Raw genomic sequence first — 27,841 nt, forward strand, 5'->3', positions numbered from 1 at the left:
ATTCAAAGCTGTGAACTCCAGCAGCACCTCCTATAATACAAGGTCCCTTCCAGCCCAAACCATTCTATGATTCCACAGCAGCTGCAGCCAAATGACTCTCGATTCAGAACTCACCACTGTTTGAAATGTGGTCGTAACCAGATTTAAACCTGAAAGCCCACCGAGCTAAATGGGTTTCTGACCAGCACATGGAACTGATCAGCACGGCGCCTTCATCCAACCCGCTCCTCTGTGCCATGAAACACAGAGAGGTGAATTGTGGTCTTAAAACCACCGTCCTGTTTAAGCCACAGAGGCAGCAGTGGGAAGTTTAATTTAATGAGCGTGAGACGCAGAGATGGAACTTAATCACATTAAGTGCAGCTCGACGTGCTCCTGCTCAGGCTCTTCAGACTCCAGAAATCGGGGGCCGATCCCACCCCATCCATCCTTTAATTGCCTTAATTGCGTGTTCAGCACCGTAAGACGTAAATAAAAGACGGGCAGGGTCTGTGCATGGGTAAGGCTGGGGTCCCTGGCACCCACAGCCCCTCTGGTGCCATCTGCCTGTGTTAGGGCATTTAGCACCGGAATTAATGGCAAAAAGCAAACGCTGCAGGAGGAAATAACGCTCCTCTCCGACCCGCAAAGTGCAGGGCTGAGTTCTGCATCACCCTCAGCCGGCAGCTCCCTCCTCCTGCCCCTCGCTCATGTGGTTTGTGGTTAGCGGAAACCGGACCGCTAAAGGAGCCTGGATGCTGTTTCTATGGAAATGTCCTGGAACATCAAATGAGGGAACAGAAAAACAGAAGATATGTTAATAAGAGCTGCCAGCCAGGGCTTGCGCTCAACTGTGGGCGATCTTGATTACCAGGCGGCTCCGGGTCTCCCGCGAATAAAGCTTTGAAGCTCATTATCTCCTTCTTGGTGCAGTACTCTAAAGGGAGCGCGGTGGGCTGGCACGGCTCAGCGGGGCTGTGCGGGGAGAAGGCTTTGCGTGTCCCGGTACGAGGCACAGCCCCGTCTCCATGTCACCCAGCCCCGTGGGTCGCTGCACTGGCCCATACTTACATACATACAGGCTTGGGGCTGCCTGGTGGGGGGGAGTCCCCAAGTGCGGGAGATGAGGGGGATGGAGATGAGGGGGATGGTGATGGGGGGCTCAGGATAAAGGGCCACACTGCTAAAAGGGACAAACAGCACGGAAGGCGATGTGAGCCGTGCGGAGGGCACGGCACTGCCGGCTGACACCCCGCACCTCGCGGCTCGCACCCCGTCGCCCACAGCCGCCCCACCGACGGCCGTCCCCGGGCTCTGAGCTCGGATTGGCGGCTCTCCCGGCCTCGGCTCCACCCCGGCGGGTGCGGTGGGCGGTACGGACCCGTTCGGCCCGGCCCGGCCCTCCGCCGTTCTGCGGGCGCTGCGGGCGGAGCGGAGCGCGGCGATGGCGGCGGCCCCGGCGGGTAAAGGCAGGGATGGGGGATGGAGGGTCGGGGAGGGGGCTGCGGGCCGGGCCGTGCTAACGGGGCTCTTCCCTTCTCCCCGCAGAAGCGGAGACCCGGCAGCGGCTGCTGCGCACCGTCAAGAAGGAGGTGGGTTTGGGAAGCCGTCCCGCTGCCGTGCCCCGGCCGTTCCGCTCACGGTGTGTCCGTAGGTGCGGGCACAGCGCCGGGCGGTGCCGCCCTCGGGCAGCGGTAACTCTTGGGTCCGTGTGTTTCGCCGTGCCGGGCGGTGGGGTTGGGGGGCGGCCGTTCCCTGAGTGGGACTCGTTGCGGAGACCCGGAGTGTCACGGAGCCCCGAGAGCATCCCTGCAGGCCGGCCGTGCTGGGCGTTGGGAGCGTGTGCTGTTCAGTTCGGGGCCCCGTGAGCATCTTTCCGTGTATCCCCGGTGGGCTCGGGGGAGCGATGCCCCTCCTGGGGCCGCTGACAGCGCTGCGTTTGTTCATCCAGACCCCCTTCCCCACCTTTAATCCCTCACCGGGCGTGGTGGCGAGGAACACTACTCGTTGCCTTGACGACAGCTATTAAAGCAGCGAAAGGCTGTGACATTTCTTTAGCATCGTGGATGAAGCCGACATCTCGTTATGTTGCCTCCCGAGGTTGCAGGTGGGGATGGGGATGAAGGGTGCACGGCTGGAGGAGGACAGAGCTTCTCTCTGCAGCCTGCTGGGCCTCAGCGGGCAATGCTGCTCTCCAGGAGCATCTTCCATGCTGATAACCAGGGCTGGGCTTCTCTCTGTGCTCTCTCTCCAGGGTCCTCGTGTTTGAGGAAAGTGCCTAAAGGAAGAGAGCTGAGAGCTGTGATGTGCCCTCCTGATAGTGCAGGAGAGCTGTCTGCTGGCTCTTAATGGACCAGCTGTGCTGCATGGGGGGGTTGGTGAAGGCAGGTGGAGGTGAAGGAGTGATGCAGGGGATGGGAAGAGCTTTTCTGCCCTGGTGAAATGCTGCCAGCCCACGTGTCTCTGTGTTGTGCCATCAGCAGGTGTCTGGCAGCAGCCCTATGGGGAGGGCAGTGCTGATGCAGAGCAGAGGCTTTCATGAAATCACAGAATGGCTTAAGTTGGAGGGGGGACCTTTCAGTTCCAACCCCATTGCCATGGGCTGGGTGCTCCTCACCAACTCAGGCTGCCCAGGGACCATCCAACCTGGCCCTTAATACTCCAGGGATGGGGTGCCCACAGCTGCTCCCCCTGGGCAGTCTCACTGCTCTGGGCTCAGTTGCTGCTTTGCCACGCAGGCAGTGGGCAGCTGTGTTTGCCCTCGGGTTTCTCCCAGCACTGTGCTGCTGCCCTTGGTCCCGCATGCAGGGCTGTTTGCATGCAGACACACAGCTGCAGGGCTTCCAGGTCAGACCCCACGCTCTGCATTCTTTGCTCTGTTAGGATTTAAAGAAAACAAGGCAAACAGGAGCTATGATCCTGTAGGTTATGTATGTAATTAGTTAGCCACGGTGGGGCGTTCTATTGCCCATCCTCTGCTCATTAAACCCATTTGCAGCCACAGAGCACACTGGGGAAGCCACCCCACATCTGTAGCCCTGGGGCAGTAGCTGAAGGAATAACAGCACTGCAACAGGCAATGACTGATGAAGGGAGATAGGTAAACAATAGATAGAACTGGCCATAGCACTACAGTGAGCAAATGGACTCCGGCATTCAGTTGTTGCCATGGTTAATGCATTTTTATATTGAAGAAGTCCTGCTCTGCAGTAGGTTTGTGGATTGGAATGAGTTGGGCTGTCACTGTCAATCTTCTGTGTGTGTGTGCCCATATGGTTATAATACATCAAAACTGATCTTGAAAGCTGCAAAACTGACTGTCAGCAGGCTGCTTTTCAGAGGGAATCTGTTTCCTGTTCTGCAGGAAAAGTAGCATAAATCTTCTCTGGTTTTTCTCTTGGAGCCTTTATCGGAGCTAATGGCCTCGTACACAAGAATAGGTGGGGCAACAGATGCTACCCGTGGAACACAGGCTGTGCTACCTTGTGCTGGATGAAATAAGCAATCAGACAATTGCCTTGCTTAGTCCTCTGCAAAAACTTTGTTCTGACAGCAAGTTGTGCTCCCAAACAGCTGCAGGGTCCGTGCCTGTTCCCTTCATTCAAGTGCAGCAGACGGTTGTGAATTAATTCCAGGTTATTAGGATCTGAAGAATGGATGGCAGTCGCCGTCAGTGTCCTCAAGGCCAAGCTGAAGAAGTGAGGCTTTGTGTGGCTCAGGCAGAGGGAAGATGCAGATGATAAGCTGCGGGGCTGTAATAACAGAGGGGCTCTCCATCAGCACAGCCAGCCTATTTGAAACATCCCTGCATCAGAAGTAAACAGGAGGCTTTAATGCTGTGTTTCTCAATTGCCTGCATTGATCTCCTTCTGAACAGAGTGTTACTGACCGCTGGGGGCCATTTTCTCTCCTTTTGAAGATAAAGGCACTGATGTCTCATCCTCAGGCTTGGCACAAGGCAGCTCTGCTCCTCGATTCCTTGCCTTCCCCAGTGCTCAGGGAGATGAGGTCGGTGTTCCTTCCCCTTCCAGCTGCCAGAGCTCCATTCTCATACCTCCATGCACCTTGAGCACCTGGCAGTGCCCCATAGCAGCTCAAAGCTTTGTGCAGAGCACCATGGCAAACCTTCAGGATCAGACACTGAGAACTGAAGTTCCTCCTGAAGCGTTGCAGTGTTGGCTGAGCGCGTGATGGCGGCACCAGCAGCGCCAACAGATGGCATAGAGGTTTGAGTTTGATAAACACCACAGGAATAGCACCAGCTATAGCGTGAGCTTCTGAGATCTTAAATTAGCCTGGCGTTGTATGGGTTTGTGACTTCAACTTGATGCCTCCAGAGAAAGCCTGCTGCAAAACGCTGTCTGCAAATACGAACTGCTGGGAACGCTGCCGTGCTTTAATGTTGTGTCTGTTTCAGCGAGTGATCCCTTAGCACTGAGTAATACCTGGGAAGTGGCCTTGCTGTAGGGACAGACTGTGCTTGAGGTATGTGGAACTGCTGCAGAGCTTAACCAGAGGTTGTTCCAGGAACAAGACCTTGTTTCAGTGGAGCAGTTAAAGGAATGGTGAGGTTACACTGAGGAGTCCCCATATGGATGCATTGTGGAAGCTGATGGGGAGATGGGCTTTTTCAGTGCTCGAATTAACTTCCAAGCACGTAATCAGAGCAGCAATGGGAATGAGAAAGGTGGCAGCTCGTGAGAAATTGGCAAAGCAAACATGCAGAAAGCAAACAGAGTTTAGATTGGAGGTGGAGCACCGCCTGCTCAGTGCTCACAGCTGGGAGCAGCATTCTGCTCCCATAGAGCACCCACAGCATTGCATTCCTCTGGGCTTTACCCACAGCTGCCCCATCCATCCCTATGTGGGCAGAGGGGATTGTTTCGGTTGGATGTGCTGTGCTCTGCAGCCCTCGCTCCCAGGGTTTGTTCCTCACACGTAGCCCTTTGCATTGGCCAAGTGTCCTTGTTGCAGTGCCCTTCCCACTTCTCTTCCTTTAAATACCTCTGATTTATGTGGCTTGGTGCAATAACCTCAGTCAATACCGCCTTGTGGGTCCTTCATCCTTTTTCTTTCTCCCCTGCAGTGGGTAATTTTCCACTGTGCTTCATCTCCTGGCAGGGTTTGTTTGTGTGTCGCTGCACTGAGCTGGGTGCCCATTTGGGTTGAGGACCCGCTGTGCCGCACAGCAGTGCTGAGCTGATAGTCCCTGCCCTGTGTGAGCTGCAATGGGGTGAGCAGTGCAGCCCAGCAGTGGGATGGCAGCTTTTGATTGCAGCTTTTGGTCACAGTGAGACTCTTTTCTTAACCCATTTTCATAAAAGGGCTTCCTTTATTGGCCTGCCAGCTGTGTGTAACTGGCCTTGATTTTATCCTCCTAAGGAGCTTTAATTCCCCCAACGAGGCCATTAGAAGCTTTGCAGATGCAAGGTTTGCTTGGCCAGCTCTTGACCTGCCCTTTTTCCTCTTTCCTTTGCCTTTAGAAAGAACATCTCAGTACTTCAAACTGCTCATACACCCACACCTCTGCCCTGTGATCCCTTTACCCCACATATTCTGAGTGCAAAGCAGAGTTCTTGGGAGCAGACATTAAAGATTGCCCACTTACAACCCCCTACCATGCGCTGGGTGCCCCCCTCCAGACCAGGCTGCCCAGGGCTCCATTTGTAGCCTTGGATGCCTCTAGGGATGGGGCAGCCACATGGGTTACCATTTAGTGTCTTCCCAATACTGTGCTCCTGATGCATAACCTATGTGAGATCTTCCCTTTGATTAAGTCAGCTGAAATGAATGCATGGGATGTGTCTGTGAGCAACGCCTGGTGGGCAGCGTGATTGCATTGCTGTGCAGAGGGGTTCCTGGTCATAACTGATGCTGGCTGGTAACCAGCCCTGGCACTGCTGGGGTCCTCATGTTCCACACGGTCCATCTTGTGTCCACACCACCCCAGGTCCTGCTCTAATTTGGGGGTGAAACTCCACAACCCCTCTAACTGTTTGCTCGACAGGTGAAGCAGATCATGGAGGAGGCGGTGACGAGGAAGTTTGTGCACGAGGACAGCAGCCACATCATCTCCTTCTGTGGTGAGTGCTCCGGGGGGGTGCAGGGGAAGGCATTGCAATCAAAATGAGGTTGTTCCTGCTGTTCTCAGCCTTCTGTGCAGCTCCAGCTCCTGGGTGCTGCCTGGATGAGGACATTGCTCAGCTTCACGGTGCGGGTGGGATGGAGCCAGGTGAGGGGCTGTGGGCACAGTCAGCATTCGTCAGACATGGGCTGTGCTGTTGTACGCCCAGCCCTGTCTGTGTCAAGTGTTTACCCACTCACCCAGAGCTTGAGTGTGCTTTGGCAAGGTGCCTGCTGCCTCCACCTGCCTCCAGCTCCATCCAGCAGCTGCTGCTATAGGGAAAAAGCAGTGACCTCTATGGAAGAAGAGCAAGACCCCTGCTGCCTTCCCACCTGGCAGTTGGCTCGAATGATGCTGCTTTTATAGAATCAGAACTGCTTGAGCTTGGAAGGGACCTTTAGAGGCCATCTGTTCCCACTGCCTGCAGTGCTCAGGGACACCCACAGCTCCATCAGTGCTCACAGCCCCATCCCCTGACCGTGGGTATCTGCAGGGATGGGGCACCTCCACCTCTCTGTGCACCCTGTGCAGTGCCTTGGAAGGAGTTGCTCCGGTAACTCGTGTAGCACCATTGCCACTGAGTGAGACCAGAGCATCTGTGGGCACACACATAGAGCAGAAAGAGAAAGGGGCTGGCAGGTCTCCTTTCTGTTTTGGAAAGCAGAGGCTGCCTTCTTCCTTTTGTCCCAGGCTCTTGGATGGAATACGGCAGGTGACAGGCGGGAGGTCTGTGTGCCTTTGTGCTCTGTGGACTGAACGGCATCGAAAGAGCAGAACAGGCTTCAAGGTGTGACTCATTCCCTGTGTTCTGTGCAGCACGAGGCTCTGCAGCCTGCAATTATTTATAGCCGCCTGCAGCACGGAGCTGAGGCATGCAAGCACCAGGACTTATTGGTTCTTATTGATGCCTCCGTGCTGCCACTGGGTGGTGGAAGGACCAGGAGCCAGACCGTGCTGCTCACTAAATTGGATGCTTTGCTGCTTATAAATAATTGCCTTTGCTGACAAGCAGAGCGTGCTCCTGGCTGAGCAGAGCTGCCCTTTGCTCTGGGGAGAGCTGCCTTCCTCGCAGGGCCCTCCTCATCCTCCCAGCCCTCTGCACAGCCAATGTACCATGAAGCCCTTGTGATGGGAGCAGTGGGCTGGCAGCAAAGGGCAGCTGCCCTCATTGGAAGCAGACAAACACGAGCTGGCACCTGTCATGTTCACGCTGCCCTGGGAGCTGATGGGGGGCTGGCGGCAGGGCTGGGGGCTGCCTGTGCCATGGGGCACGTTATGTACGTCAGTGCTGAGCTCACCTCTGTGCTCAGCCACCGAGTGGGTTGGAAGTGTGCTCAGGAGCTGTGAGAGCTCTGCAGCCTTTGGGCATAGCTGGACTGAGCATCCTTGCTGTGTGTTCTCTGCTGTAAGGTTATGCCCTTAGGGGTGGGCAGAGCCAATGTTTGCAAAAGGAAATAATGAACTGGGCTCCAAAAATCAGAAGGTTAGAAAAGAAAACGTCGTTGCTCTTGGGTTTAATGTGGAGTTGCACTTAGTTTGTGCACTCAAGCTTCTGATCCCTGGGGAGAGCACAGGGAGAGTCTCTCCTATGTAGTCTGCCCTCTCTCAGCAGTAGTGTTTGCAGAGGTTCTGGGTATGGCACTGAGGATGGATGCTGACTGCTTCTGTGCTGCTGTAATGCTCCAGGTGCTCTGTGTGCTGCTCTCTAGCTGACAGCAGAGTGTGCTGCACTGGTTGTGATGTGAGCAAAACAATCTGCTGGCTTTCCTGTGCAATCACAATCGCTCTAACTTGCTTGCTGGAAACTCAGAGCAGAACCAACTGTGCCAAGCAGGGGCAGCCCAGAGGTTAGGCTTAATGCTCACAGGGCTTTTCAGCTTGTGCTTCTGCTTCCAGCTGGCTCCCAACTCGCTTGGCAGAGCTGGGTGCCCACTGCACCACCCTGCACAAGGCTGGGACCTGCCTGAACTTCATGGAGATGCCCCCCGGGCACCGCACAGTGCCTGGGTGTGGGCTCAGGCAGGGAGGGCTGTTGGTGTCTGCCACTTGTGTTTCAGCCACGTAGTGCAGCATCAATGATGGATGTGGGATGGAACGATTTGGGTGCTTGTCAGGAGGGAGGAGTCATCTTGCCATTGGCAATTGGCTCTGCAAACAGTGCTCTGGGACAGGTAGGAAGACATATCCGTGTTGTTTGCAGCATGTCTAGGCTTCAGGAAGGCCTGTACAGGGTTTTATTTAAACACAGGGCACCCATACAGCTGCTCCCAGAGGATGCTTTGGATAAGGCTGGCCAAACCTGTTGCTTTCCTGCTGTCTCACAGCACCCTGAAGACCCAATGCTCCGCAATGACCTTGGGCATGGTACCAAACAGGGCAGAGATGACGATGAGAGCATCTTGGCGTACCTGCAGTTCGTATTCACTTGTGTCAAACTGCTCCTTATGCCCAAATTAGTTGAACCAACCCCCGAAACTAAAATAATCTCTCTGTAGAGTCAGCAGAACTGATAGGCAGGAAAGATGGATCACATGAACCGCGTGCTGCTTTGGGTAAATAACATCTGGGTACCTTAACCTTCCATCTGCTGAGACAGGACCAGAATGTGACATTGCTTTCCTCTTGGGAAACGTTTCTGCTGTGCATTGAGGTCATGGATGCAGCAGGGGACAAGGAGCGGTGATATGGGAGCAGCACAGCTACGAGCTCTGCTGCTTCACTAATGAGTTTGCTCTGTTGCAGCTGCTGTGGAAGCGTGTGTCCTGTATGGGCTGAAGCGCAGGGCAGCAGGATTCCTGCGCAGCAACAAGATAGCAGCTCTGTTCATGAAGGTGGGCAAGAGCTTTCCTCTGGCAGAGGAGCTTTGCAAGAAGGTGCAAGACATGGAGCAGCTCATCGAGAATGCGTAAGATGCCAGCATGGCTTCTATGTCACACGCTGCCTGCATGTTGGCATGGGGTGCTTAGTTTGAGCATAGCTGTGGGTTGCAGTGTCCACCTTGAGTGTCCATAGCAGAACTTGCTCTTGCAGTGGAGCAGAGCCCTTCCCTGGGCTTTTAATATCTTGCATGGACCAGTTGGTTCTTTGGGTGATGGTGAGCTGTGGTTCTTCCTTCCACTGCCCTTCTACACACATCTGCTCCTGAACTGTCAGGGTTTATGGACCAATGCATTAAGCCAAGTGGAACCAAATCTGGTTTGCTTCACTGTACGGGGCTGCAACCTGCTGTAATTCAACCTCTGTTTAAGTGTGGCTTACTCATCCTTGGACAGGACCCAGGGAGATGGATGGAGCAGCCACCTGGGGGCAGGGATCTTTCATCTGTCCTGAGATAAGCTGCTTTGCTTATGAACCGCTGTCCTCAGGCACCAATGGGAAGCAGTGGGACTCTGCTGGGGCAGAGGCTTGTTCTAGAGCACCTTCAGAGCTGGAAACAGATTTAGGGAAGGCAGTTTTCAGATACAGCCCTGGGCCTTCTGAGGTAGGGGGTGGGCCAGGTGAGGTGAGCAGTGTCTGATGTTGTTGTCTTCTACCTTCTGCTTCCACAGACGAACTCAAGTCCAGAGCATCCCAGAGAACGTGCGTAAGATGCCAAAGCTGCCCAACCTGTCTCCTCAGGCCATCAAGCACCTCTGGATCCGCACAGCTCTCTTTGACAAGGTCTTGGATAAAATCGTGCATTACTTAGTGGAGAACAGCAGGTGAGAGCTGGCACCAGCCGATGTTTTACCCTTCCAGCTTGTTCCAGTGATGCTGGAGGTGCTGAGATGTGTCCTCATGGGCTGGAGAAGTCACTCTGTGCCAGTTGTGTCACTCTGTTCCCAGCATAGGGACTTCAGCTGATAAGCTGCTGCTGGCCAGCCCTGTGTGCTCCCTAAAAGGGACAGGCCATGCTTGCTCTGTTAATTGTTGTAGACCACGTTGTCTCACTGTAGGGGGGGGGGGACAGACAGAGGAGGGCGCTGCAGTGCTTTCAAACCTCAATCTCTGTCGTTCAGCTCTTCCAGGGGGCTGGAATGCTGCATGCTGCTGTTTTTCATTTCTTCTAGTAAATACTATGAGAAAGAAGCTCTCCTGATGGATCCTGTGGATGGACCAATTCTTGCATCTTTGTTGGGTAACACTCTTCCCTCTTACTCCTATTCAGTAGCTTCCTCCCCAAACCTGAACTGTCGGATCTGTGATCCCAATTCATTGGATTTTTTTTGCTAAGAACTTCAAAAAACTCATTAGCTCTGGATGGGCAGAACCACTTCTGAGTTCTTTGCTACGCTTACATGGTGCAGCAATGTGTGCTGAGCCCTATGCTTACACTGCTCTGTGATGCTGGGTTCTGGTGACCCTGAGCAGTGGAATAACAGTGCTGCCTTCTCTGTGTCTGTGTTTTCCTTTGTGCAGTGGGGCCCTGCGCGCTGGAGTACACCAAGATGAAGACAGCCGACCACTTCTGGACAGACCCTTCTGCTGATGAGTTGGTGCAGCGGCACCGTATCCACAGCTCACACTGTCGCCAGGACTCACCCACCAAGCGCCCGGCGCTCTGTGTGAGTGGACGTGGGGCAGCCCCACAGCTCCCTCTCTGATCACACAGGGTGAAAACGTGGAGATAATTCATATCATTAAGCCAGGAGTTCTGGGAATGTGGGCTGTGGAGACTGCAGGTGTGCTGGACCAATGTGGCTTTGCATCGTTGGGTCTCTTTGGGGGCAGCATGGATGAGCTATAAGAGAAGGCAGCTGAAGTCTGCTTGGTTTAGAAGAAGGAGGGTTCTACACTCACCCCACGTTGGTTGGTGGATCTCTTCTAGATTCAGAAGAGGCATTCCAGTGGCAGCATGGACGACCGGCCATCGCTGTCTGCCAGGGACTACGTGGAGTCACTGCACCAGAACTCCCGAGCCACGCTCCTCTATGGCAAAAACAACGTCCTGGTGCAGCCAGTGAGTACGGAGTGGGGCAAACATTGCTCTTCTTCCACACCACGTGGCTCTGCCCCAAGCTGCTCCATGATGGGGAAGGGGACAGACCCATTTCTCGTCTGGGAAGACTGTGATTGAACTGTATTACTTGAGGTCTTGGTGATACGAATCCTTTCGACAGTTCTGGGTAGAAGCAGGCTTCTTTTCATGCCCCCTATTGATGGGAGGCTACAAAAAAACCCTCTTCCTGTTCCTTTTTGCTTACTGTATTCCAAGAAATGAAGTTAAAACTTCTTAGGCAAGGCTGTCAGGTTTGCCCCAGCTGGGTTCTCAGCCCTTTTCCAAGCCTGAGGTGTCCTTCTGTCTGCTGGTTGGTTTTGTAGGCTCGCTGTGGGCTCCTTGATGTTGGTGGGCAGACTGTGCTCCAGGTGTGGGTCAGCCCTGGGAGGCATGATGTGGTTCTGTTTGCTTCTGGTACCATCCAGGCTGCTCTCAACTCACTCTTTCTCTCTGTATTTGCCTTCTCAAGCGAGATGACATGGAGGCCATCCCAGGTTATCTGTCCCTTCACCAGACTGCAGACATCATGGCACTGAAGTGGACTCCCAACCAGCTGATGAATGGCTCTGTGGGGGATCTGGACTATGAGAAGAGGTGACTTGACTTTTTGTTGTGCTCACATGGGATAGAAGGCCCAAAGGTTCCAATGGGGGTGGTGGTGGTGGGAGATGCTGTGGGTGTAGCCCATCTGTGCTGGAAGTGTTCAGCAAGGTAACTGGAGGGGGTTCTAAAAGGTGCCCAGCAGTGTGATTTATTGCTCTCCTCTGTTGCTGGTTAAACTGGGAAAGCGAGAAGCTCCTTAAATGAGGAAGGGTATCTGCAGACATGATCAATTCCTGGATAATAACAACTCGGTAACAGAGTGGGTTCCATTTTGTAGTGGTGTCTCAGCTGATCCTTTGTGCAGGTGTTACAAATCCTCCTGATTTAACAGAGCCCTTGGGGTTCATTCCTGCAGCTGAGGTCTGCTCAGGAGACATTTGCTGAGCAGTGTATTGCCGTGCCCTTTGTCTGAGGTTACATTATGGGCTGCTGGCATTTCTCCTGATAGCTGCCATCTTTTAACTTAACTGCTGAGTCACGTCAGGTCCCTGTTTGCCTGTAGGGGAAAAAAGAGGCATAGCAAATCCTTCAGGAAAGCTGCAGCATGTAGAACATCCTTCCTTTGGCCTGGGGTAAAGATCTTCAGCTGATAGCTTTGTTTATTCTCAATTCCAGCATTCTGGGTTTTGTTTACCTGTGTTCTTTTCATCTCCTCTTTCTTCTTGGCACCTGGGCCATTCCTTTATACCTGGCACCCTCCCCCTAAAATGCTATTTTCATCTCAATGCTACTTTTCTGAGTTCTCGACTTGGGCATCAGCCCAAGCTCTAAAACTTCCCAGTGTCCAGACGTGACCAAGGAGGAGAGGAGTCGGATGGCAAAGTAAGTATGGACCTACAAGCAGTGACTCTTAACACACCATCCATGTGTTTTATGAGCCGTATTATAACACCTTCACTTGAGACACTGATTCTGGTATAGTGACAGAGGAGCCAAATCCATTTTCAGCTTTGAAGCAGCACAGGTTGCTGGTGTTTATTTCCACTCCCTTGGGTACAGGAGCTGGGCAGAGCTGTGGCCCAGGCTTGAGCTGCACTGTTCTGAGCTGGACTTGCCCTCACTGAGCTGGAGGGACAGTAACTGGTTCTGGAGGGAAGCTGCCCCTTACTCTATGGTAGCACTTAGTGCTGCTGGGACTCATCCTTTCTATAGCTTCCCCTAGTGTCAGGATAGCTGGAGGCAGGATTTGGAGCTGCAGTGAAGAGCAGCAGAACCTGATGCATGCATGAGCTAAAGCTTGCTCTCTTTCTCTATTCCAGTGTGTACTGGGACTATGCCATGACTATTCGCCTGGAAGAGATAGTCTATTTGCACTGCCACCAGCAAGGTAAGGCCAGAGCAGGGGCTGCTGGGGGTTGTTATCGTTCTGGCCTCATTGGGGTGTGCCTCTATGGGGATGGGATGTTTTGCTTCAGCTCCAGGGCAGGTGTCAGGAGCTCTGGGTGGTCACTGCTCTGTAATTGCTTCTAGGAAATCCTTTAAATCAGCTCTTGGCTGTGGTGCTTGGCTGGGAAGGTCTTCACTATAGAGCAGTGCTCTGTAGTTTTGGGGGTTTGATCTCCCAGGCAGCCTTTCTCCAGGGCCCCAGGCTTGCAATGGACTTAAGAAAGAATCCAAATGAGGATGAAGAATCTTTGCATGCCAGAAAGCCAATTCCCTGAGCTTTCCTGCCTACCTTCTGCATTTTAGGCTGGTCGCATTTCCCTCATTCACGTGTGGTCTTCTCTCTGCTCTCACTGTTGCTAATAGTAGACAGCGGTGGAACGGTTGTCTTGGTGAGCCAGGATGGGATCCAGAGGCCTCCATTGAGGTTCCCCAGAGGAGGGCACTTGCTGCAGTTCCTGTCCTGCTTGGAGAATGGGCTCCTGCCCCATGGGCAGCTGGACCCACCCCTCTGGTCCCAGCGGGGAAAGGTAGGCACACAGAGCTGGGGTTCTTCTTGAGCCCAGGTTTCTTGTTGATGTGCTTTGGGATGTCTCAGAGCAGCTCTGCTACCCAGCGTGACTGCAGGCTGCATTTTAAACAGCACCCCATGCACCCGCCTCGATCAAACCAGGAAAAGTGGGATGTGATGGTCTGGTTCTTATGGACCTTGCCATGCAGTACATAAGCTGTGAGCACAGATGGGGTTACGTATTCTCTGCATCATCCAAAGCTTGACCCAAAGACTGCTCCAGCAGTGAGGCAGCAGCACTCAGCCCTTGCACTGTGGGGCTTTGTGCAGAGCAGGTTTTGTTCTGCAGGGGAAGGTGTTTCCCAGGCTGAGGAAGCGAAGTCCCCAGGGCTCCTCCGAGTCTGCGTCTGACAAGGAAGATGACGAAGCCACAGATTATGTTTTCAGGATAATTTACCCGGGGACACAGTCTGAGTTCGGTGAGTACATTGGAAGGGAACATTTGGGTGGGTTATTACCTGCTGTATGAGTGAGCAGGGACACGGTGCTGGTGGGCACACAGTGCACATTGTACCAGGGAGCAGTACCAGAGGAACAGGCTTTGCTTGTAGCATTTAATTACATGTCATGTGTTTTTATACCTTCCACTTGCCATGGAAAGCTTAGTTTGTGCAGTCCTACGTGTTATTTCAGCAGCAGGTTTCCCTTTGGTCACGTTTTCTTCCTCCTTCCAGGAAATAGGTGTCTGAATGGGGTTATTTTTCACCATGACACAACCATGGGGCTGATTCTCCTCTTGTTCCCACCAGTCCAGCTCAGCAAGTGCTGTGTTACATCCAGCTGTATTCCTTCCATGCTGCAGCAGCACACAGGGCAGAGGCAGCAGATCTCTGTGTGCTACCAGGCTTAGGCCCACGTGCCTTCACCCCCCAAACACCCCCAGCAGGGAGGGGATGCTGCTGGAGTCACCAGACCAGAAACATCTCTTGATGTCCAGCTGTGAAGGATCAGAACAGTGTGCTTGGCTGAAGTGCTGCACATTTGCTATACTTTAGAGGCTAGGAGGGGGCAATCGCATCTCCTATAGCATCCCTGCAGATGATGAGTTTCCTCCGCCTTGAGCTGACTAACACAACCCAGTGAGTCAGATAAAAATCAGATTGAGGTTAAAATAGCTGATAGGAGACGCTCCTTTCTGCAGCTTCCTTTTGATCTACCCCTATAAAATTCTGTGCTGGGGGCCAAATTCCCTGTTAAATGAGTTGTTGCCATCACCTCAGCTGGCGTCATCAGTCTGTGCTTCCTACAGTGTGTCCCAGAGGGAAGTGGAACTGCATCAGTTCTTTCTCCTCTACAATCCCTTCCTGCATTCATTTGTGCCCCTGTCCTGTCTCTGTGTCCCTAGTTACCATTAACGGTCATTCCCATCCATTCTTTGCGTCTGTCATCTCCATCACTGCTGGGAGAGGGAAGGTGGTGAGGATTCCAGCTGCAAGCAAGGTGGTGGTGATCCACAAATGGTCTCCAGTTCACTCCAATGTGTCCCGACCCCCCCTGGCAGCTCTGGGGGCCACTCAGCATCAGTGTAATGCAGCTGTCCTCGTGTCTGGTGCAACTGCTTGCTGTGTTGTCACTTGGCAATTCCTGCAGAGGGGTCCTGTGTTACTGACCCATCAGCTCCTGCTCAGTATGATGGAAAGGGAAAAAGCTTTAATAGGAATATTTCAGCGTTTTTCTTAGCTGGGACCAAAGGGTTGTGGGAGGAGGGAGGGATGATCCAGTACTGCTCTCCTTTTGCAGCATTGAGGCCATTGCAATAGCACTTCTGAGTTCAAGCAGGAATTGAGCAAATGACAACAAGAGCTGCTGAGTGCTCCTGCTGTTTCCTCTCATCAAGATGTATATCTCCTGCCTTGTGATTTGGATGTTCCTGTCTTTCCCTGGAGCTCGGATGGGGTTCTGGTGTTGTAGAGATGAAGGCTTTTCCCTTCCAGTGATCCACTCCTACCTGGGGCAGTGGTAGTTTTCAATCATGTTTTATTCTCATCCTTTGACAGCCTGTTGTCCCTGGTCTTTCTATGATGAGGTTCGCTTCCACCCTCAGTCAGCGCTGGGTGGTTTCAGATTAGCTTGCTGAAGGCACTGCATTAATTAGCAGATGGTTCTATTGCTCTCTCTCTCATCAGTGCTCTTTGTTTCCTTCCCTTTCTCCTGTGATCACCTGCTGCAGGCTCTGCCTGTTTGCTGGAGTCTCCTTGGGATGCAAATCAGGTGCTGCAGCTGCTGATTCTCTTGTCAGCCCGACCTCAGGGCAGTGCCTGTGTCTGACTCCTCTTTCTGCCCTCACAGTGCCCCAGGACCTGATGGATACCCAGGGCCCTGGCCTCCCTCCCATATGGCAGCCCAGCACACGCAAGTCCTCCTGCTCCTCCTGCTCACAGAGCGGCTCCTCTGATGGTGCACCAGCCAACGGCTGCAGCCATGAGAGGTAGGAGGGCTGTGCTGCTCGCTTTGGGATATAGGAGGCAGGTTTTCCATATGGGGGGTGGTGATGCACTGGAACATGTTGCCCAATGAGGCTGTGGATGCCCCATCCCTGCAGGCATTCAAGGCCAGGCTGGATGTGGCTCTGGGCAGCCTGGTCTGCTGGTTGGTGGCCCTGCACACAGCAGGGGGTTGGGACCAGATGATCATTGTGGTCCTTTTCAACCCAGGCCATTCTATGATGCTTATGAAATAGGGTTGGATACAGCAGGGCTTACAGCTGAGATTCAGTGGATGGTCAAAACAAGAGCAGCTGTGCTATTCCATCTGCTCTGTGTCTGTGCCTTGGATGCAAGAATGCCGCTCCCACACTGAGCAGAGCTCCTGAGGTGCATCAGTGAAGGCAAAGCTTTAACAATCAGATCCAAGCAGGAGGGTGAGGGCATGGGAACGTTTCCTCCCCTCGCATCCAGTGTGTTTGTGTTGGCAGAGCTCCTCTGAAGCTCCTGTGTGACAATATGAAGTACCAGATCCTCTCCCGGGCTTTCTATGGATGTGAGTACTTGTTTCATCCGTGGTACATTGAGATGTATGTTGGGCAAAGGATAAATCACAGGGCTGTGGGATGGTGGGGACCAGGATCAGCCATGCTGATGTGCTCAGGGTTGGGAGAAGACAGCTGAATTCTGGTCTGAGGATCAGCCTGCAGCCCAGCAAACATCAGGGCTGGTGGGACAGGACAATGAGATGCCATTCTCCCAGCAGGCTTGAAAGGATCTCCTCCAAGGATTGATCAGAGCTGACCCCAGCTCTTCGCCCTTCATCCTTAGTTCCCCAGGCTGAGTGTTTCCTTCTGCTTGTTGCAGGGCTGGCCTACTGCAGACACCTCTCCACGGTGCGAACTCACCTCTCTGCACTGGTTAACCACAGCATCGTGTCTCCCGACGTGCCCTGCAGTGCTAGCTCAGGACTGACTGTGGACATATGGCAGAAGTACCTGGAGGACAGCACGGTAGGACACACTCCCTGGGGCACAGTGGTGCCCTTGGGTAGCTTTGTTGGGCTATTTTGTAGCTGTGGTGAGCTGGTAGTTCCCAAAATACCCATCTGCAATGGCTTCTGGCCGTGCTTAAGCCCAGGTGGGGATCTGAGAGCACATTTGTAGAGGATGTGTGTGTGGTGGTCAGCATCTTGGCAGTGCTCTGAGTGCTGGGGGTGGCTGGGTTGGGGTCAGTGCTTGCATCCAGTCTTGCCTTTGTCTGTGCTGACATGGAGCTCTTCATACAGAGTTACGAGGACCAGGAGCTGCTGCGGCTGATCTACTACGGTGGGATCCAGCATGAGATCAGGAAGGCTGTCTGGCCCTTCCTTTTGGGCCATTATCAGTTTGGGATGACAGAAGCGGAAAGGAAAGAGGTTGGTATGAGCGTGCTGCCAGCTCTGCAGCCTGGTGCATTGCATTGGTGTGCCTGAGGTGATACCCAGCTCAAAACACACACATGCCTGCAGAGCCCACACCATTCACAGATCCTGTGTCCCACTGCTGCAGGCTGATGACCAGATCCGCACCTGCTACGAGCACACCATGGCTGAGTGGTTGGGCTGTGAAGCCATCGTCCGGCAGAGGGAGAAGGAGTCTCACGCAGCAGCTCTGGCCAAGTGCTCCTCTGGGGCCAGCCTGGATTCCCACATCCAGAGGATGATGCACAGGGACTCGACGATCAGCAATGAGGTGAGAGTGCAGAAGCTCAGGTGTGCTGTCAGCACGTGGTAGGGAGGGACCAAGCTAAACCTTGCTTGTCTGTTAGAGGAGCTGACTTGGCTTTGGTGCTCACTGCAGCACCGAATGCAGGAGCTTATAGCCCTGTTTGGGACCTCTGGGCATTGGGAGCCTACAGGCAGTGGGTCCCAGCAGAGGGCAGCATGTGGAGCATCCCTTGGTGTCTCTAGGGTTTGTGTGCTTCAGGGAGGGCTCTGTGCCAGGGGTGACGCAGAGCAGCAATGGGCTGTGGGTCAGCACTGCTGCAATCGTTCCCATCCCTGTAGCATCTCTGCTGTGGTTCTGGCTTTGTGCTCACTGCCTGCACGGGGATCGTGTGCTGGGAGGGGAGCTGGCTGTTCATACATGCCAAATTTCACCCTTTTTTCCCATCTGAACTTGAAATTTCCTGTTATTAAACGCTCCCATGGTAATGGAGGAAAGCTGTCGCCCTTCCTCTCTCTGCCGGAGCCCTGCCCAGCAAACACCCACGATGTTGGGGTGGGAACAGCTCCTGCTGCTGCTCCGAAAGCTGTGTGTTTTCTTACAACCCCATTGTTTTGGTGTGATGTCATTGCCATGCTCCCATACACCCAGATCTGCCTGCAGCAGCTGTGGGCTCCAGCCATCAAATGGAGGCTGGGGGGGAACCTATGGGGCAAAGCCCTGAGCTGCTCAATGCAGAACCCAGTATGTCCTTCTGTGCTTCAGCTGGGAGCCAGAGAACGGTGCTGATGGCTTCTGGAGGTGCTGCCTTGATGGAGCCTGGCTTAAGGCATCGATACTTGTCTTTTTTTAAAGGAGAAAAAAACATAAACGTGCTTCAAGGGCTTGTTTTATAGCCCGTGACTTCATCGTTTATGTAAACTGAGACGGGGCGAGTCGCTTTGCTGCCAAATTAGGACAGAGATTAGTAGCAATTTGCACTCTGAGGAGACAGTGTGACCTCTGTGAAGGCCCAAAGAGAACAGTTCTGTTCAGACCCAAACACACAGCACTTGAACCGCTGCATTGGCCCGGGACTTTGGTTTGTGTGATCCCAATGGAAGACTGAAGCCAGGTGTGACAGATCAGCAGAGCTGACATAGTTCAAATAGGGGAATTTATTGCATGCACTTTTACCTCCCTTTTTACCTGCAGAGGTGCCAACCTTTGGCAGCACGGAGCAGGTGGTCCCTCCTCCTAGACCTGCTGCCCTTTGCCATTTTAATGCTTTCTCTCCCTCTCGCAGTCCTCGCAGAGCTGCAGCTCTGGCCGACAGAATCACGTCCGGCTGCAGAGCGACTCCAGCTCCAGCACTCAGGTGAGCAGCCTTTGCTCCATGTGTTAGTGATGTGTTTGAGCACTTGGTTTAAATGGCATTCTGCCTCATAGATTGCACTGAGTAAAGTGGGATCCTTGGGAGTGGGGAGCTGGGGTCTGGGTTGTATAAAGGCAAGCATTGACCTGCCAAGGGCAAACAGGGAACCCCAGGGTTGTCCCATCCCTATGCCCATGAATTCCTCCATGCAGGTGTTTGAGTCGGTTGATGAGGTGGAGCAGACGGAAGCAGACACTCAGCTCGAAGATGGCAAACAAAGCAAGATCCCCAATGGGACCGTCCCCAATGGCACATGTTCCCCTGATTCGGGCCATCCCTCTTCCCAGAACTTCTCCATCACTTCAGGCTTCTCGGAGCGCAGCTTCAGCAATGAGGACAGTGCCCTGGAAACCACCAAGTCCTCAGCCAGCTCACATGGGAAGGTGGGAGGCTCAGAGCCAGCCCCGCAGGACATGGATGGAGCCCTGCAGGAGGAAAAGCTGCAGGGCCAGGACAGCCTGGAGGGTGAATTTCCCACTGGAGGAGGCATGGACTTCATTGCTGTGGCCGAGAGCTCGGCAGCAGTCCTGCGTGGTTGTGATGCTGTGGCCCTGACGGTGGTGGAGAGCTGGGCGGAAAGCGAAGCTGAAAAGCAAAGCTTGGTGGAGAGTGAGGATAACCTCTCTGAAGAGCCAGAGATGGAGAGCTTGTACCCACAGCTGGACTCACTGGCTGTGGCTGATCTGGCCACCAATGAAGCATCTCCCATCTCCTCAACAGGTGTCACCTACTCTGTAAGTATCGATCGCTGCTGGGTTTCCTTGTGAGCCTTGCACTGTTTACCTGCCACGTTGCTCCTTTGCCTTTATGCTTTCTGTTGTTTCTTTGTTGAAAACCAATCCGTTTTGGCCCTGTTTTGGCAGCCGGAGCTGCTGGATATGTACACGGTGAACCTGCACCGCATCGAGAAGGACGTGCAGCGGTGCGACCGCAACTACTGGTATTTCACCCCCACCAACCTGGAGAAGCTCCGTAACATCATGTGCAGGTGAGAGCTGGGTTATGGGGTCTGTGCCAGGCCTTGTAGGATGTTGGGCAGGGTGTGAGCACAGCCTGGGCCAAACTAAGGGCTCCGTGGGGCTGCCAATGTGTGTGAATGCAGCACAGCCCTGCCTGCTCTGGGGGGTGAACCTGGAAAGTGAAGCGTGAGGATCAGCCCACGGAGCTGTGGTGCTAATGAGGAGTACCTGAAACAACGCAGTGATTAGTGCCAACACGAGGAGACAGGAGTATACATGGGTGTGTTTCTGATTCTCTTTGCTTATCCCTGTGACTAAGAGGTTGCTGTGTGACATTCACCGACTCAGAGCAGCTCCAGCTCAGCTGCTGTGGCTGCTGCAGGGGCAGCAGAGGCTAAAACATCATTACTCATACTGCAAATATGAGGAGAAGCTGCTATTTCTCTGGAGGTGTCGCTTTATCTGGCAGGCAGAGCTGGAGATCGGTGCTGAGATGAGACCTGCGATGCAGCAGGATTTGGAAGACAAGGGGGCAGGGTGGAAAGGCTTATTTCTCTGTGCCGGCAGTGGATCGGAATCCTTTCTGAACACATTTTGTCTTGCTACCAAATATGGGAAGATATCTCTGCGGGGCTGATCGCTCCCCTTGGCGTTCCCCCAGCCAAGGGGATGAATCAAGGAGCAGGGGTGAGATTAGGAGATAAGTGCACAAACTCTGCCCTTTGCCCAGGCACCGCGCCTTGCTGTGCTTTCTGCTTTCACTTTTCCCTGCTCCCAGCTCCATGCAGCAGTCTGTTAATCTAGGGCTGGGACTGAAAGTCACCACGGGAACTTAATCATTTACAGGCCAGCTGCAGGAGAGCAGAGCATGAGTGTAATGGGATAAACATGTCTGATATGCCCCAACTGCCCTCGCCCATGGGCTGGTAGCAGCTTGCAGAGCATGCCAGCATGTGAAGAACGAAGGCAGGGCACATGCCAGCAGGCAATGGCACTGATGCATGGCATAGGTGCTGATGTTGCCTTTCCTTCTCTCTCCCAGCTACATCTGGCAGCACATTGAGATTGGCTACGTGCAGGGGATGTGCGACCTGCTGGCCCCTCTCCTGGTCATCCTGGATGACGGTGAGTTGGAGGGCTCTGCCCCCTCCCCAGCTCTGTGGTGAGGGTGTATAGAGGATCTATTGGGTTATCCCACCTGATGTGGGGATCCCTGCTGTGCCTTCCTGGCTCTGTGTGTATGGAGTGGGAGCAATGCTCCTTTCCCTGCACGGGGCAGCTGTGGTGCCATGCAGTGGAACAGCAGCCATCTCTCCTCCCTGTGCAGAAGCCCTGGCTTTCAGCTGCTTCACTGAGCTCATGAAAAGGATGAATCAGAATTTCCCCCACGGCGGAGCCATGGACACTCACTTTGCCAACATGAGATCCCTGATCCAGGTAGGGTGGTCCCAACATGGGCTTGGCAGCCTCTTGAGTCACTGAGGGAGAGCTGTTCTTGAGATGGGGCTGCTGTGGGGAGCAGGAGAGGATCAGGGGGCTGTAAGAAGAGTCTGGGAATAACCTGTGCCAGGGCTGCAAAGGATGGGGAAGGTGTGAGACAAAGATATGGGAGGAGAGCAATGGGAGCAGGGAGAGGAGCGCTGGTGTCTCCGGTGTGTACTGATGGCTTTCCTTTGGCTTTTCTTGACAGATTCTGGACTCTGAGCTCTTTGAGCTGATGCACCAGAATGGTGATTACACCCATTTCTACTTCTGCTACCGATGGTTTCTCCTGGACTTCAAGAGAGGTTTGTGCAGGGAGAGGGACAGCTGGGACCAGTGAAGGGGGGGTTGAGAGCAGGGTTTGCCATGTGTTACTGTTTGGCTTCTCCCTACTAAGAATTATGGCTGACTTTTCTGTCTAGATCAGAACCTGTTGCTCCAGAGCTGCTGGCGAGCCTCCAGCAGGTTTATGTCCTGCAGTCTGTACCACCTGCTGCAGGCCAGAATGTGTGTCTGTGCAGATGACTGACTTGTTCTTTGGAACAGGTTGTTGGGGGAAGAAACCACATTCTGCCCCAGTGAATGCTGCTGTGAGTCAGGCTGATGGAAGCCTGATGTGTGACTGCTGGGCTTTCCTTCTCCTAACAGAGCTGGTGTATGACGATGTTTTTGCTGTTTGGGAGACCATCTGGGCAGCTGCACGCGTTTCCTCTGCACACTATGTGCTCTTCATTGCCCTGGCTTTGGTGGAAATGTACCGGGATATCATTTTGGAGAACAACATGGATTTTACAGACATCATCAAGTTTTTCAATGGTACGGTTTGGGTTCTGTTGGGCTCAATTTGTGGCAGCTGCTCAGAGGTAGGCAGCACTTCTGGATGGCTGTAGACAGTCGTGTCCTGACTGCTCTGGTAAATACTGAAAAAGAGCAGAGGGTATGTTGTGTGATGCTGATATTTGGAATGTGATGGTAAAGGGGTCCCTTGCTTCTGAGGGGTTCAGAAGATGCCTGGGGAGCAATCCTTGGCCACAGCCTGCCTTGTCTGTGCTTGATGGCAGCTGTGAGCAATAGGTTGTGCTTCCTGCAAGGTGAGCTCCTTAACGATGACCCTTCAGAGTCAGGAGTCCACAAGGGGTGGTGCCTGGGGACTTGGCTGTGAATTCACTTCAGCTGCTCCCAGAGCTTGGCTGAGGGGCAGAAGAGGACCTGGAGGAGCTCCTTAAATCTCTGGGCATCTCGGGTGTAGCCTCTATGTGAGTTCCTTTTGTCTGTGTTCCAGAAATGGCTGAGCGGCACAACACCAAGCAGATCTTGAAGCTGGCTCGAGACCTTGTGTACAAAGTGCAGACTCTGATCGAAAACAAGTGAAAGACCTGGGGAAGACGAGGCATCCGGACAGAGAGCTGGGACTCCCCTCCAATGCTTCCTCTCCCTTTTTCTCACCATTCCACACCTGTGGAAGTGAGGTAGTTGGACACACGCTGCAGTCTGAACTGGCACTACCCATAGCTCTGCAAGTGCTGTGCTCAGTGTTAGGTCCGGGGGCTCCGGCTCAGATCTGCACAGCATTCTCTAATGACTTAACCAAAGATCTGTACAATTGTGTTGCATTGCTAAAGACTTGCTTTGGAGGTAGGGCAGCCGCTTCCTAACCCTGCTGCAATGAAGGAGCAGCACATGGTTATCACCCCAACTGCAGAAGCAGTTGCCAGCATCCCAGGTCAATGTTGGGGGGGGTCTGGGAGAGCAGGGCTGCCAAACCCAACCAGGGATGCTGCCAGCCCTCAGTTTCTTACTGACATCTGAGGTTCTGCCAGTAGCAGAGAGGGACTTGGATCACAGAGATTCCTCATCTTTTGATCTCGTCCCTTGACGCATAGCATCCCCTTTAGTATTTTTAGGGCTCCGTTCTCTCCCTTGGATTTTTACATTGTTTGTTACTACGGTATCCGAGCACACAAGAGTTTTGTCTGCAGATGGAGTTTTGGAAGAGCTCCAAATTCAGCATTGGGTTTCTCTTTCAAAATTCAGCCTCTGTAAATGCCTCTGAACACCAAGACCTGCTCCTGGCCTTGTCTGGCAGCTCCAGACACCAGGTTTTCTTCGTACCTGCCTTATTCTAGCTGCTTGTGTTAGGGGTCTGCTCTCCTGCTCGTCCTTCTGCAACCCAATTTAAGGGAGGGCTCCTTGGAAGGCAAGTGGGAGCTCCTGACCTAGTGGCTGTCCTGATGTTCCCCTCTGAAGGTGCCTGTCTGTTCCTCTATTAGCTGAAAGAGTGGCTGCTTGCAGCTGAACAGTGCAAACGATCCCTCTGGTGCCTGCAGGTTTCTGTGTGCTTATGGGGCTGCTCAGAAAGCCCCCTGAGTCCATTGAAGGTCTCCAGTTAGGTTGTGGTGGGCTGCTTTTCACCCAGCATCTCCGAGTGGTCTTTGCTTTTAGCAGATGCATTGCAGTGGCTCTCCAGCATCTCATGCGTGAAGTGCCTCTGCAGCACTGCCAGCGTGGGGCTGAGTGTGCGGTGCAATGGTTGTGGTGTGGGTTTGGATTCATTTCTCAACTCAGGTTTAAAAAAAATAAAGAGGAAAAGGAGGGGTGTTGGTGATGGGCAGGTCTGGCTCAGCCAGGGGGAGCTTTGCCATGGCCACAGAGGGCTGTAGGAATGCAGGGAGGTGCTGGGTTGGAGCTCTCTGTAAGGGAGTTTCTCTCGAGTTTTGCTGCAGAAATATGTGTTCCCCTCCATGTGATGTGTGTGCGTTCTGCCCTCCGCCCCTCTGTGCAATGGGGCCCTTCTGCTGCTGCTTCCCTTCTTCTTTGGAATGCCTGTCCGTGCCGACTGTGCTCCGTAATGACTTATGGCATGTGGTAGATGTTGCTTGCAGAAGGACAGGCAGGCAATCTCTCACTTTTGCATAGAGCAGAGCGAGATGCTTGTACCCCCTCCCAGATTGTTCCACTTCTCTCTGGGTCTTGGGATAGATCAGCATCTACCTGCATGGCCACTTCCAAAGGGGAAGGGGGCTGCTCTACCCCATCCCTTCCAAAGGACGGGAGCCAGTATGTAACTAAACACAGTCCTGACAAGCAGCATCGCTGACACTTTATCCTTCATGCTTCTGATTTTCCTCTATTCTTGGTTTTCAAACAGAAAACAGCCAAGAAATTCCGCACAATGTTTGCTGTCTGTGTGAACGGGGTGTCTTTGATAGCAATGTGTGGGGTTGGTTTTGGTTTTCTTTTTTTTTTTTAAGTCACTTTTTTGGGGAAGAAAAGTATTTATTGATTGCACATTCCCGTGTGTCTGTGTGCACTGAAGTGCGTGAGTGTGTGTGTTGTGATGCAAATGGAGATGTATCTTTGCAATGTTGCCAACATATCTTGTAAATGTTTACCAGAGAATAGTGTCTATATATAATATAATATAATATATATATATATGGTATAGAGAGAAAATATATGAACTAAGTGGGTTATTTTTTGAGAAGGGAGAAGTGTTGATTCTAAGAGCTGCGTGGTCTCCTTGCAGCTGTCCCATGCTGCACCCCCATCCCTGTGCTGTTTGCAGAGGCGCTGTGTCCTCTTGGCTTGAGTTTAGCTCTGATTTTCAAACTGTGGGTAAGAAGGAAAAAGGGAGTGTGGGGGGGAAGCTCTGGTTCAGCCCATGTGGGTAGAGCTGTGCAGGGCCATGCCTGCCATGGGTTAATGTGAGTGTACAATGCAGACCTGAGCTCTGTTTGAGTTGCAGAGCAGCTGGATAGTGCAAAGAATACAACCAGCCAGGTTCTGTGTCAGTTGCTACTAAAGTCCCTCTCCATTGCAGTCGAGTGGGGAGCAGCCTGCTGCAGGGATGCCTGTCCTTATACAGTCATCCTGTCTGGCTCCTTGGGAGAGGAATGCTCCATCCCAGCAGCACCATGAGCTGCGATTCGCCCCATGCAATGGCTGCAAAGCTGAGGGCTGGCCTTGTGCTGCAGGATGCATTGCCTGCTGTTGGAGCTCAGCACCCAGGTGATCCCAGTGCATTTAAGTGCAGCGTTTGGATCCTGGCCTGCTTTCCTGCACCTGAGTGTTTCCGCTGCTAAATAACTCTTAGTACCCATCTCTTTCAGTGTTGCTGATGTGAATGTTCCGTGAGTCGTCTTTTGTTCTTAAGTGAGTGATTTTTAGAGGAGTTTTGCTGTGTTGGGTGTCTGAATCGCTTTGCTTCTGACATTTTTTCATGAAGACTGAGAGAGATTTTGGCCTGGGAGCATCCTTGGTGCCTGAACACTCACTGTACCCAGAGTGTGAGGATCAGCAGTGCTTTTTCCATCCCTAAATCCCATGCAGGTGAAGGTCTCAGGATGACTCTCTTCTTTACTCCTGGTTAAACAGCTGGTTGGCCAGTTTTCCTCTCTTTCCCCCATTTCTCTGCAGTGGGGGGTGACAGTCCCAGGCTCAGTGCTGCAGGCCCCACTCCTCTATGTGCCCACGGTGGTTCCATCACAACACTTGTCCAATGTCTTTCTCTTCATGTGAGAATTCTCACTGATCCCAAGCAGTTCTGGGCATGTTCTTTATTGGCATTCTAGTGTTGCATGAGCTCCAATTGGTGGTGGAAGAGCACAGTCTGCACATGGAGCGATGGTGTATATGCTATAAGTCCTACCAGAACCTGATTTCCAGAAGCCTATTATAAAGATGTTCAGATATCCTCCAGCTCATGAAATGCCACTTAGTTCCACGTGCTGCTTTGGGCACTCAGGTATCCTTGCTCAAGGTCACTTGCTGTTTGCACACACCGCCAATGGGGATTCCTGACATCCCCATGGTCCACCATTTCACTCACCACGTTTGTGTTTATGGCATCGTGGGCCAAAGCTGAGATTGTTTGGGAGCTGCAGCTTCCCACAGCCTGGGGCTCTTGGGTTTGTTCTAACCCGTGTCTGAACCTTGAACTTCCTGGAGAATGCACACTGTTGGAATAGGCATCACGTTCTTTTGGTGTGCTCTAATCTGAGATGAACGATAAGTGTATTTCACCTTAAAGTCCAGTTCAGCCCTTTAATTACTTCCTTTTAAACACTGATATTGCACATGGGGGACAGACAGAGCTGTGCTGAGAGGAGCAGGGGGCACAGAGCCCCTGCATGGGGGTGGTACAATGTGTAGGGATGGGAAAGTGCTCCCATGAAGGAGAAAACCCACCTGGGTGACACCTCAGGTCCACAGTTGTCCCCTCCCTCATGCTGGGACCCCTGAGGTGTGAATGTCTGAATGGAAGCTGTGTGTCAGACTTTGTGTTGCCCTGCACTGATTGCTGCTTTTCCACTTTGGATGCCATTTTGGTCTCTGGGAGTTGCTCTATCTGAGGTTAACAAGCAACTATAGCTTTTAATATATTTGTAGAAGTGCTGCTAATGTTCTTAGATGATTTAAACTCCACACTGTGGTAGAATATCTGTTTTATATTATTTTATTCATGCTTTTATTTTTTTCTTTGGGGTAATGTAAACTGTTCCTTATTGTTGTTCAGAAAGGAAAAATTAAAGCTCTATTCTCTATGGTTGATGTATTTTCCAATTGCTGAATCCAGGCTATACTTTGTGCTTGTGAGCCCAACCCCCATTTGAAGGTGTGTGTGTGTGTTGGGGGGGTAGCTGGGTGGGCAGCACAGCAGTCGTGGTGCCTTCCTGCTGCAGGTAAGGGGGTAGTGCAGGTGCTCAGTGCCCCCCAGCACCCCCATTGCATTGTGCATGAACACAGAGTGGCAAACTGGGTTTGTATCAGCCTGAATTGAACGTCTCAAGCAGAGCCAACCAAGCCTAAACACACTTCTAAATGTGGGATAGAGAAATAAGGCCAAGATCAGGTGCTCGCTCCAGATTCCTGCTTTTACACACTTATGAGAAGAGGCTTAATTAAATAAAACCTGGTATTTAATTAATCCTTAATATGTTTGCTTCTTGGGGCATGTTTGCTCTAATGGCACAGCACCAGTTTTCAGCGCAGGCTTAATTGATTGCAGAACTCACAGCAAAGAACTTCAAAGGCTGACGAAGATGCTCCCCAGACAGGCGCAGTTTGGAAACGTCAGGGTGGGATTCCACCAGCCCTTGTTATGTGTTAATTACCTGATATTAATTAGCAATCTAGTCACTGGAGACCAGGTCCTCGGTGTGCAAACATGCTCTGCATGCATCCAGAGGAGGGAGAGGCAAATCCAGCGCTGCTCAGATG

General features: G+C 52.7%; 1 protein-coding gene across 5 annotated transcripts; it reads left to right on the top strand.

Annotated features, from left to right (window-relative positions):
* The first annotated feature begins 1,375 nt into the window (after positions 1-1,375).
* On the top strand, positions 1,376-27,184 carry SGSM1 (small G protein signaling modulator 1). Of its 5 annotated transcripts, XM_015878362.2 has the most exons (27): positions 1,376-1,442; positions 1,528-1,571; positions 5,987-6,062; positions 8,846-9,008; positions 9,652-9,804; positions 10,153-10,220; positions 10,502-10,647; positions 10,911-11,042; positions 11,551-11,675; positions 12,444-12,506; positions 12,944-13,011; positions 13,434-13,597; positions 13,928-14,057; positions 14,984-15,163; positions 15,928-16,066; positions 16,553-16,617; positions 16,929-17,074; positions 17,350-17,478; positions 17,612-17,794; positions 19,053-19,124; positions 19,334-19,915; positions 20,045-20,169; positions 21,183-21,265; positions 21,468-21,577; positions 21,831-21,927; positions 22,271-22,438; positions 22,905-27,184. In XM_015878362.2, the coding sequence occupies exons 1-27, from the start codon at positions 1,424-1,426 to the stop codon at positions 22,991-22,993; spliced, it is 3,519 nt and encodes a 1,172-aa protein (XP_015733848.1). In that variant the 5' UTR covers positions 1,376-1,423; the 3' UTR covers positions 22,994-27,184. The 5 variants fall into 5 exon arrangements, with proteins under 5 accessions (XP_015733848.1, XP_015733850.1, XP_015733851.1 ...); XM_015878364.2 differs by lacking the exon at positions 14,984-15,163 and having other exon boundaries at positions 1,377-1,442; XM_015878365.2 differs by lacking the exon at positions 14,984-15,163 and having other exon boundaries at positions 1,377-1,442; positions 13,437-13,597.
* Positions 27,185-27,841: the final 657 nt, after the last annotated feature.

This window comes from Coturnix japonica, chromosome 15 (genome assembly GCF_001577835.2).
Source record: "Coturnix japonica isolate 7356 chromosome 15, Coturnix japonica 2.1, whole genome shotgun sequence".
NCBI classification, from domain to species: domain Eukaryota; kingdom Metazoa; phylum Chordata; class Aves; order Galliformes; family Phasianidae; genus Coturnix; species Coturnix japonica.

What these genes read in the sequence shown, in the direction of transcription:
- SGSM1 (XM_015878362.2), top strand. An exon ending in TTTGCACTGCCACCAGCAAG is followed by an intron (nt 13,012 to 13,433) that starts GTAAGGCCAGAG and finishes TGTTGCTAATAG; the next exon opens with TAGACAGCGGTGGAACGGTT. An exon ending in AACGGCTGCAGCCATGAGAG is followed by an intron (nt 16,067 to 16,552) that starts GTAGGAGGGCTG and finishes TTGTGTTGGCAG; the next exon opens with AGCTCCTCTGAAGCTCCTGT.